We start from the raw sequence: 11,824 nt of genomic DNA on the forward strand, positions 1-11,824 counted from the left end.
TCCATGATTTTCATTATGCATAATTTCAAAATCAGCCTTTTCTATCATCTTTTCATTTGACTTCTATTTAATTTCCTATGCTCTTAAGCCATGATGCACGAACACTAATATAAATACAAGACTAGATACAATACGATACACATTAATATATACACAATAATATGTAAATTTTAAAATCTTATAAAACATGAATTATAAATTAATAAATACAAATTAATTTTTTTATATTTTTTTAAATAAATTGTAATAATATTTTAATATTTTTTAATATTAAAATACATAAGCCTTTTTTCTTTAATTTTTGGTATTGCCCATTTTCAGTGTCCAAAACACGTTTTGGGCCCAAAGTGGCCAAGTAAACTACCTTGGGTCTATTTTTCAATTCTTTTTTGGTTCTGGGCCAGTTTTGGCCTGGATACCTGACCCAAAAAAAATTCTTTTCTTCGAGGACCAAAAAAAGACGAAACATTTTCCTTAAAAATAAAAGACATACCGTATTTATCAGGGGGAGATCACGAGTTCACGACCCAAAAAAAGGGGGGTGGGGAAGAGAGTTAGAGGAAGTCTTTTAAATTATTTTGTATAATTTTAAATAAAATAGCAGTAATATATAACATTTTCTTTGAAATATACGTAATTATACTTACCTCGCTTATTTTTAGAATAAAATGACAAATAAATTCTTAAAAATTTACACTTTGCATAAATTAGTTTAAAAAAAACGAATATAATCTTTTAAAATAGCAGATGTGGACATATTATTTTAAATTAGTTCGTATGATTAGGGTAAAAGATCTTAATTTGAATTACCCTATCCATGTTTACTATTATTGATATTTTTTTTTAAGAATTAATCTGTTCGAAGTATAAATTTTTAAAGGGTTTATTTATCACTTTATTCTTTATTTTTATAATAATAATAATAATAATAATAATAATAATAATAATAATGTTTGTAAAAACAAAAAATAAAAAGGAAAAGGAGGGTTTTGATGAGAAAATTAGTGACTTATATGAGATGTGAGTAGATAAGTAAATAGCATAACAAAACCAGATAGGCATATCAAATAAATCCAAGTTGATTTCACTTTCCAAGAGATACTCTTATTTTTCCCATTCTAATAAGATGACATAATGGACCCCACACATTATATTGATTGAGTAATCACTAATCAAGTCTCCCATCTCTTTCCCTAAAAAACATGATTGAAATAAAGTTTGGAACAATAGCATTATGTCACCATGAAATAAAGAATATTCTAATACTCTATGGTGTTGGTAATACAATTCAATTTGAACACTACAAACTATCATAATGCCTCTAACTTCCAATCTAGGAAATTTCAATGTCTGGAAATCAAAATCACATGCACCCAACACTTCAAGGAGCCACAAGTATATATGTTATTATAAATAAAAAAAAAAAACAGAGAAATTGATTTTAACCACACCAATTTTTTAGTTGTTTAAGGTTTGGAAATGTTGTTTCCTATAATATATAGTCTTTGTGCTTATCACTTTCCCATCCAATTTTCTACATCTCTTATCAACTTTTAGTTGTATACTTGTTTTCTTCTCTTTTGATAGTGAATTCAATTCAATAATGTCAGCCTAGTGTATTAACTTTTGTTTATAATATCATTTGGAGATAACATTAATCGATATAATTAAAGCATTACGGATTTCATAATAAAAAAAAATTATTCTCATTTTTATGTGAAAGTATCAATTCAAACCATGTATTATAGTTCAAACACTCTACTCACAATTAAAACAAAATAGTTAGATAGAATATATATTTTGAGGCCAAACGTTAGCAAATAATTAAATAAGAACCACAAAAAAGAATCAAATATTATCTCTAAAAGTGATATATTTGTATATATTCATGCATGTTATTTATATATTTCTAATAAAATAATTAACTACCTAAATATCAACGTTGTCATAACATATAATCAAATTTATCATAACTTTTTCATAACAATATGTTTTTTAAATATATATAATTAAAAAATATTGATGATGATCATCTTCAATAATATGTAACACTAACATGCACAACAGTGTAATTTCAGCCCCAACACAAAGAACATTGCTATATGAACATTTTAATTTGATCATACTTGATATCAAACAAGGTTTTTAATTTTTAATTTGTTTTTCAAACTTGTTAAGTTTAAGCTTTCAACAAAAAATTAGAAGGAAAAAGAAAAAGAAAAATACAAAGTGAATATCCAAAGCTAGTGTGCAAAATGCTTTTTCCCTGACACAAAATGACAACAAATTTCTGCAAACAACTTGTGCAACTCAGGGACCAAGAACTCTCACCAGCTCAGAAGTTGTCTAGAAATTTGTTAATAAAATTATCCAAAAGAAGAGTAGTAAAAAACTAATAAGTTTTGTGATTTGTAGTTATTAATTAATTATTATTAATATTTTAATAATATAAAAAATTACTTTTTTTAATAATTAAGTAGTGATCAAATTTTAATAAAAATATTTATTTTTAAATTTTTTTATATAAAATATATTATCACCCAATTAAGAGAGACGGAAGAAAAGAAAAGGAAAATGGATCTTCTTCAATTTTTTTAATATTTAAGAAAATGCAATGTAATCTCTCACTATTAATTTTATAAGTGGGGTCAAAATTAAATATGAGAAAGAAAATATTAAAGAGTAAGAGATTATAATTAATACCATCTAATTTTTTTTCATTAGAGAAGATCACTCCCAAAGAAGAGAGATTAGAGAATATGAAAAAAAAATTATCTAGTTTTCATAAAATTAACGTGCAATAATCTCTTACTACCTTGTATGGACCGAACACTAATGCAAAATTCAATTGGGTGCCTCATAAAGTTATCAAAAAGTTGGTGAACATTAGAATGCAATAAAAGCAAAATTAACCGTGATCCATAACAACAACACGCCACGTGTAGTTCATGTATTGGTACACATGGGAGGCACGTGTTGGTTCTCCTCATGAAACATAAAGCATTGGCCTTTTCTTTGCACTTCAAATATAGCAAACAAAATACTAACCGGTGGCTTTTGTCCTTTTCTTTTCTGGCCCATAATTTACAACAGCGGCATCAAAGTGAGGTTGTGAATTGTCCCAGACTCCCTGCTCTCTTTTCTACCCTACCTTCTTTCAACCAAAGGAAAAGGAAGTAATAAAAACAAGAAGAAAAGGAAGGAAAACATACAAAGGTCTGAGAAAAATCAGGAGTTGTTTTCAGCTTTGGATATTTTTTTGCTTCCTGGGTTTGTCGCAAACAAGAAAAAGATTCAAGCTTTGAACAAAAGAGAGCATTTTAGCAAGCTGAATAGCCGGTTCAGTTTTCCCACATTTTTGTAAAGCATAGACACAACCAAGAGAAAAGAAAGCTCAATAAGCAAAAATCCTTGGAAAGTGATAGCTTTTAGTGCAATTTGATCCGTGAAGGAAACATCAACAACCTGATAGATACAAATATATAGTTTTTCCTTTGTGGGGTGTGTTTGTTTCTTCTGAACTCTGATACATTAGTGTCTGATCTTATTCTCATTCTCATGTTTTGGGGAATGAGAGAAGAAGGAAGAGAAGAAAGAAGATAATGGATTTCTGGCCAGAGTTTCTTGCATCAAGTTGGGGAAAAGAGTTTGTAGCTGGAGGGTTTGGAGGGATTGCTGGAATTGTATCTGGTTATCCATTAGATACAATAAGGATAAGGCAACAAAGCTCAAACATTTTTGGTGGTTCATCATCATCAGCATTCAGTGTTCTTAGAAATGCTATTGCTAAGGAAGGACCAGCTTCTCTCTACCGTGGCATGGGTGCACCTTTGGCCTCTGTTACATTTCAGGTACCATTCACCTTCTTTTAAATAATGAGAAAGGAATTCTCTATTTTTACATATTAAGATATGATTGGGAGTTGAGATTTTTATACTATCTGCTTTAAATTCATAGGTTTATAATATGCAGATTCTCAAGTTCATCATATCAATACATGAGTTGCATGTATATATGAAAAATTATGTCACACAAAATCTCCATTGCATAATTCTGAATCTTCTCTTGTTCTTGGTCTGATAGATACAACATGGAAGAAGCAGATAACTAATAGGTCTAGGTCACATGGGATATAATATTCTTTTGTTCAATAGTCTTTTTTATTATTTCCATTTGGAAAATAGTCATTGATGTGAGTGCCCAATTCCCTTTGGAAAGTCACTTTTCTCACGCCTTTATTTTTTATAATCTTTGTGTATAATGATAGCAATAGAATATAGAATCATATGAATCCTCTTTTCTTTTGAATTGATCAAGAGCCATTAGGATAAGGACTCAGTGACTCACAAACACCTTTTTCTCCAATTCAAGCAATATTCAATGAACATGGTTAGGCTTAGATCACTACTTCACGGCATTAGGTTGGAAAATGAACACGGGTTACAACTTACACACACCACCACATGCCACCTCAATAGTAACGTTAGCAGTACGATGAAGTCACATTAAAATTTATATTTGCTTACTCTTATGTATCATTTAACTATGAGACAATTTAGTCATTTATAGATTGAACTGTGGTTTTGAATCGTTCGGACCCCATAATTGAGACATTAGCATGAACCTAGAATGTGACTACCATTAAAGGTTCATTTGTCATGTTGTCAAATTAATGAGATGCTTCAAGAAAGTTCTTGTTCATCCACCCACCGTTTTCCACGAGGGCCAGTTTTGCTTTGTTTAGTGTCATTTTTGGCTATGGTGGGGAACAAGCACAGAGGCATAGAGCCAACATCTGAAGTTGGTAGGTGTCATGGGGCCATAGTCATGTGTCATGCAAGGTTTATTGGTATTTGATTCTAGATGGGGTTTTGGCTGTTACAAAATTATCTTTTACAATCTAGACATTGAAATCATTATTTGAACTGTATAAAAATAACTTCGACGTTAGGCTTTTTCTTTTCTTTTTTTTTTTATTGTGACTTTAACTTTATTACAATGATGCACATGTCAAATAGTAGGAGTTTGCAATGTGTTACAAACACAAGTTTATCACAATTTTTAAGCACACACACATCAGAAATGGATCTACTCACTTGCTGCATTTGAATTCACAGTAATACAGACAAGAAGAGATATAGATAGATATTTTCTGTCTTCATTTTTAATGAAGTATAGAGAATAAATTTTCTCTCTCTAAAATAGAGAATTTTGTTTATATCCTTGTCATCACAACCACATAAATTTTTTCTGTTGTCTTTGTATTTCTGTCTCAAAGATAATATATGCAAATGCAGTACGTAGAAATTTTTTCGATGTAAATACCCCTACCTAACAATTACTTTGATGTCAATGACCCAGATCCACCCCATTTATATGTTAGACATAAGTATGTCATGTCATTGTTTATTTTGTTATCTCTTTACAAGATTTCCAAATCACAACATCTAATGCAACTTCAACTACAATTGTCATATGCTCAAAATTCTTGTGTTTTTTGGTGACAGAATGCTGCAGTTTTCCAAACTTATGCAGTTCTCTCAAGAGTTTTTGACAAATCTGTTTCTCCCAAAGACCCTCCTTCCTATAAGGGTGTAGCATTAGGAGGAGTTGGCACTGGTGCTCTCCAGAGCATAATTCTTTCCCCAGTAGAGCTGATTAAGATTCGTCTTCAACTGCGCCGCGGTGCAAACCACTTGACAGAACCCCAAAAGGGTCCTGTTATGGTTGCCAAGAACATATGGAGAAAGGAAGGACTCACAGGAATCTACAGAGGACTAGGCATCACTGTGATAAGAGATGCACCTGCCCATGGTATCTATTTCTGGACATATGAGTACGTAAGAGAACAGCTTCACCCGGGATGTAGAAAAAGTGGCCAAGAAAGCTTGACAACTATGTTAACAGCAGGTGGGTTAGCTGGGGTAACAAGCTGGATTTCTTGCTACCCTTTTGATGTTGTGAAAACAAGGTTACAGGCACAAACACCAGATTCTTTAAAATACAATGGCATTGTTGATTGCCTTAGAAAGAGTATTAAGGAAGAAGGGCATGCTGTTCTATGGCGTGGACTAGGAACTGCAGTTGCTAGAGCTTTTGTGGTGAATGGTGCTGTGTTTGCAGCATATGAGATAACACTAAGGTTATTGTTTAGTAATGGAAATATTCAAATGCAGGAAACTATATAAGACAATGAATTGAATTCACTCCCTCCCCTTGTTTTCGTGGGAGACATTAGAATGATATAATCATTAGAATAACAGATGTATTATAAAACAATTGAAATGCAGGTTTGATATTGAAAAGCATTACCACATTTAGTTTCCACAGTAAGTGATATTTGATCATCATTGCTTGAGGATATGTGCCAAATATCTTCTCTTGTTCTTCATCTAAAAGTCTAAACACACATACGAAGTAATAATAGTGCATTCAGAAGAACAATACATGAGCAAAGATCGTATCGTGTTGAGAACTTGAGATAATGAAACAAAATGGACGAATTAACTTGGGATAATGAAATAAAATGGACGAATTCCACACAGAGAGGATCAAAATACTGAAATAGTTCTAATTTATTTCAGCAACTCAAATTCAAGGCAACTAGACGAATAAGATCAAATGATTAAGATCAAGAAGAACAAAGGCACCAAAACAAAAAGCAGCACATTTCATGTACGATGACAAAATAGACCTAAATGATTATATATGATATACGCTTAACTGCTGTTACATAGTTCTCATCATTGATACAAATTTATATCTATAGTTCTATACCAGACAAAAGTGAACGATACATTTCAATACACGGATTCAATCATTAGGCACCATCAATCAAATGGCTCAATCCTCAATCCTGTCTCCATTAAGATTAAGATCAGCCATAGCCCGAGTCAAGCCACAGCTAGTCTCAACCAACACATGAAGATCATTGTAGTGCCTAACAGCCTGAACTATCCCCCTAACTCTCTTGTAAGGATCCTCAAATTGGAAAATCTCAGACCCTACAAACACCCCATCACAACCCAGCTGCATCATCAATGCTGCATCTGCAGGGGTCACAATCCCTCCAGCTGCGAAATGCACCACTGGAAGCCTACCCATCTGCTTTGTCTGCGCCACAAGGTCGTAAGGTGCCTCAATCTTCTTCGAGAATGCAAAAACCTCGTCGTCATCCATGTTAGTAAGAATCCTTATGTCCCCCATCACAGACCTCACGTTCTTCACAACCTCTGCAACATTCCCAGAACCTGTCAAATCACCTTGAGTCCTCACCATTGCTGCGCCCTCCCTCACCCTCCTCAATGCTTCTCCCAGGTTCCGTGCACCGCAAATAAAAGGGCACCTAACATTACATTTGGATAAAACTTCCAGTTAGTTATGCCAGTTACATCATAAGTATATAGAATGGTTTTTATTTCTATTAAGGAAGCAAACTTAATTATGCGCAAAACTCATTAAGCTTAATAATGATACGTTGATCCCAACTTCAATGCAAACTCAGTAACCTAAATGTCTTTCTTAGTAACAAATAAATGAGATCAAAAGAGTGCATAACATACTCAGCACAACATCTGCTTAAAAATTGAACTAAAAACTACTTTTCATGCTCTAGAATAATTCAAGATTTCAGAAGCTCAATTAGTTAGCTGATTAGCTACAGTTAAAACAACTTGAGTTTTCTCAGACATAACTCAGCAGAGCAACCTATTCAATCAACAATTTCAAATTCTTTAATTCCGCTAAGAACACCTAACAATTAACAACTATAATAAGTTATAACTGCTAGTTAGTTATGCCACCTGCCACAACTAGATAAAATATATTAGTTAGTTCATCTTTTCGGTTAGCTGAGGGTGGAACTGAGCTAAATAGAATCAAACTTGAATTCAGTGAGAAATGAGACTAATTCTCAAACTCTCGAGTATAATTAAGGTTTTCTAGATCTAAATAAATCATGCATAATGTAATAACCTAGCTCAAATCTGTTATGAACAAACTTAGTTATAATTTGGTAACTGAATTCAGTTAATTTGTCTCACCTGAAATTGTGCTTGTTGATGTGGTTTTGCTCATCGGCGACGGCGAGAGCTTCGCTCTCGTCAACGTAATCAACGCCAAGGGCTTCAAGGATCTGAGCCTCGACGAAATGGCCGACGCGAGCACGAGCGAGGACAGGGATCGAGACGGCGCGCTTGATGTCCTTGACGAGCGAAGGATCCGTCATGCGGAGAATGCCACCGGCACCTCGCGACGGCGACTCGGACACTACGACGGCGCATGCGCCAGCTCGTTCGGCGATCTTGGCTTGTTCGACGGTGGAGACATGGAGAATGGCTCCGCCGCGAAGAGTCTGGGCGACTCCAACCTTGAAGGAGTACGGGTTGTGCTTCGGATCAGTGATGACGGTGGTGTTGTAGAGAGTTACGGTGCCGTCTTCGGCCATTGCAGGGAACGTGTTTGTGAAAATGCGGAAATGAAGAATTGAATTGTGTTAAGGAGTTGTTTGGTCCCGTTGGGAAGCGAGAAGGAATGTTGTCGGTTGATTTATTGGGCGTTGAGAGAGAGTTTTGTGGTAGGTTCGAGAAAATTCGAAGGAGGGAGGGAATGAGTGAGTGAGTCGGTGGTGAGTCAGAAGCGAGTCACGAGGTGTATAGAAGGTTCGATTTTGGGTCCAGAAAAGAATATTTACTTTGCACACACTATACAACTGAGTCTAAAATGGCTGGTTTACTAGCTACGTGGGAAAGAAGACTTTGGAGTTAGTTGGGTTAGGAGGAAACACGGCATTAATGACCTTCTTAATTTTTGTTTAGATGTTGAGAGATTGAGATAATCTTTTAGGTAATCATGATTAATTATTAATGAAGGTGTGATGACTGATGAGCCTATCACTTTGCTCCTTCTTCCTTGTCTTTTAAAGGATAAAAAAACATTACTTATATAAAAATATTTAGTTAAAACAATAAGTTGTGAGATAATTTAATATATTTGAATAAATTATTTAATATAATATATATAAATATCTTAACTATCATCATTCATAGTAAACAGTAATTTTTTTAATAAAAAAGTGTTTTTTTAAATAATTTAATAAATTGATCTCTAATCTTATTTAACATTATATATATTATTATTTAATAAAATAAAAAGACAACATGATTCCTAATATTTATAAAAATCATAAATTGGTTGTAAATTTTGCAAAAAAATATGTAATTGAGATATTGAATTAACATAAAATATTATTTTCTATTTATTTATTAGAAATTAATTACCTAATATTTTAAAATTTCAGAAATTAACCTATTAATTTTTATAAAAAAATTAATTTAATTAGTACAAAAATGATTAAAAAATCAATTTACAACATCACTCTTTCTAATTTTACTTTACCTGCCAAATTTACAAAGAATAGAAACATCTAAGTAAAACAAGGCTTAAAATTGTAAATATATAAAAATATGGTAAACTCAAAAGATTATATATTTGGTATTAAAACGGAATTAAAATCCAAATTAAATAAAATTACATAAAATAAAAATTAAATTTAAAATTTTAAATATTAAATTTAAAATTTAAAATTTAAAATTTTGAATAATAAAAATACAAATTGCCTTAGCCCAAAACATTATAAATATATAAAGGAGTTCAATAAGTACAGCCCATTCTTTTCATGTTTTTTTTTTCCAACAAACTTTTAAATTTCTAGTACACACATCTGTCCCAAAAAAAAAAAAAAAAAAAAAAAACCGTACTAGTGTACACACACGCATTCAATGGGGTTTAAATGTTTTAATCTTCGATGGGTATAACTGTAGAAGTACAAATGTCGAGTAAATGAGCCTATAATTGAATAGCCGTTTCTTTGGTTGATGTTGGATCCTTCGATCATATTATACTTTCGCTACATATTTAAGTTTTATTATTATTTAAATTCAATCAAATAGGTCTAATACTAATAAAAATTACTTTTATTAAAAAAATATATGACACATATTTAAAATTCTAAACAGAATTTAACTCTCACTTTGTACTCTAATATAAAAAGCCGTTCACATTTTTTACTTGAAATTGCAATAAAGAAATTTAAAATTTCTCAAAAATTTTCAAATTCATTATTCTTCTTCGTTCTTCTTTTTCTTCAACTTTTCTGCATGTGCGAGCTTGTTTTTATTGTGTGTGCACGCACTTAATTCTTGTGTGTATGCGTATTATGTTGATAATGGTGTTAGTAATAGTAGTGTAGTGGTAGTGTGGTAGTAGTGGTGCGATTGTGCGTTTTTTTTCTCTGTTTTTTTTTCTTTTTGTCTGCTTCTTATGCATAAGTGTTGTGTTTATAATAGTATTGACAATGGTGGTAGTGGTGGTGGTCTAATAATGGGTGAAGGACGCAATGAGGTGTGGTGGAGAAGAGAAAGATTCAGAGTATATGAGAGAGATAAGAGAAATTAGTATAATTAAAAGTCAATTATAATTAGAGTTCCATATTTTAGTATTGATTCTAGTTGTGATTTTTGAAGAATTTTCATAGCTTAATTTTAGTTTTGGTTAGGTTTGGATTCTAATTTTGGAAAGAGGTTGAAGGTAGTAGAATAGGAGTAATTCAGGAATTTTAAAACAATTTTAACGGAGTTAATTCTAATTTTAACGATTGATTTTTTTTTATAAACGATACTCATTTTTCATTGGTATAATATTAGTATCGTTAAAATTAGAGTTAACTCAGCTATTATACCCATGAAAGATAAAAGATGAATATCGTTTGACAAAAATAACCAATCGCTAAAATTGGAGTTAACTCTGTTAAAATTATTTTAAAATTTCTAAAATACTCCAGCTCTACTATCTTCAACTTCTTTCTAAAATCGAAACCAAACCTAATCCAAAACTAAAATCAAACTATGAGAATTCTTTCAAAATTACAACTAGAATCGATCCTAAAATATAGAACCCTAATTATAATTGGCCTTTAATTATATCGAGTTCTCTTATCTTTTTCACATTCTCTGAATCTCTCTCTTTTCTACCACACTCATTGTGTCCTTCACTCCATTGTTAGACCATCACCATCATCATCGGTAATACTACCATAAATATAACACTCAGACACAAAAAATAGAGAGATAAAAAAAGAAGTAAAGCCACACCACCACTACTAACACTACCACTAACACAATATACACACACAAGAATCAAGCACGCACACACACAAAAGAAAAACAAGCACACACACAGGCAAAAGAGTCAAAGAAAAAGAAAAACAAAAAAGATAAAAAATGGAGTGTGTGACAACAAAAAAGACCTCGCCCACCATGCATTCACCTTTGGTCTTCTTCCCCGCAACCTATGCTCTCTGTTTTTGCTACTGGAGCAATCGACGATGAGAAAGAGCAAATGACGACGAGATGAAATGGAGGCAAAAAATAGTAGATCTGATTTGTATGTGTTGTCATGAAGGAGGAGGACTCAATGATTATTCGTTTGCCGGAACCAGAAGTAAAGATTTTGGTAGATAGAGATCCCATAAAAACTTCTTTCGAGGAATGGGCAAAATCCGATCATTTCTCAAGAACAATAGCTAAGGACCCGATACTACTACTTGGATTTGAAACCTACATGCTGATGCTCATGATTTCGATAGCCATACTAGTGATTTAGAAGAGATTTTTCGAAAAATATTTAGTGTCCATTTCGGCCAACTCTCCATCATCTTTCTTTGGCTTAGTAGCATGAATTTTCATGGTGCTCATTTTTTCAATTATGAAGCATGGCTAAGTGATCCAACTCACATTGGACCTAGTGCCCAAGTGGTTTGGCCAAT

At 32.4% G+C, this 11,824-nt stretch overlaps 2 protein-coding genes across 2 annotated transcripts; one reads left to right on the forward strand and one right to left on the reverse strand.

Moving 5' to 3' along the window:
- The first annotated feature begins 3,055 nt into the window (after window positions 1-3,055).
- Window positions 3,056-6,546, forward strand: LOC130948846 (mitochondrial arginine transporter BAC2-like). The gene is made up of 2 exons (XM_057877721.1): window positions 3,056-3,851; window positions 5,508-6,546. The coding sequence occupies exons 1-2, from the start codon at window positions 3,603-3,605 to the stop codon at window positions 6,186-6,188; spliced, it is 930 nt and encodes a 309-aa protein (XP_057733704.1). The 5' UTR covers window positions 3,056-3,602; the 3' UTR covers window positions 6,189-6,546.
- Window positions 6,547-6,595: 49 nt separating this feature from the next.
- Window positions 6,596-8,761, reverse strand: LOC130948847 (pyridoxal 5'-phosphate synthase-like subunit PDX1.2). The gene is made up of 2 exons (XM_057877722.1): window positions 8,043-8,761; window positions 6,596-7,345 (listed from the first exon to the last, which is right to left on the reverse strand). Exons 1-2 carry the CDS (start codon window positions 8,444-8,446, stop codon window positions 6,844-6,846), a joined length of 906 nt encoding a protein of 301 aa, XP_057733705.1. The 5' UTR covers window positions 8,447-8,761; the 3' UTR covers window positions 6,596-6,843.
- Window positions 8,762-11,824: the final 3,063 nt, after the last annotated feature.

This window comes from Arachis stenosperma, chromosome 9 (genome assembly GCF_014773155.1).
Source record: "Arachis stenosperma cultivar V10309 chromosome 9, arast.V10309.gnm1.PFL2, whole genome shotgun sequence".
Lineage (NCBI taxonomy): Eukaryota > Viridiplantae > Streptophyta > Magnoliopsida > Fabales > Fabaceae > Arachis > Arachis stenosperma.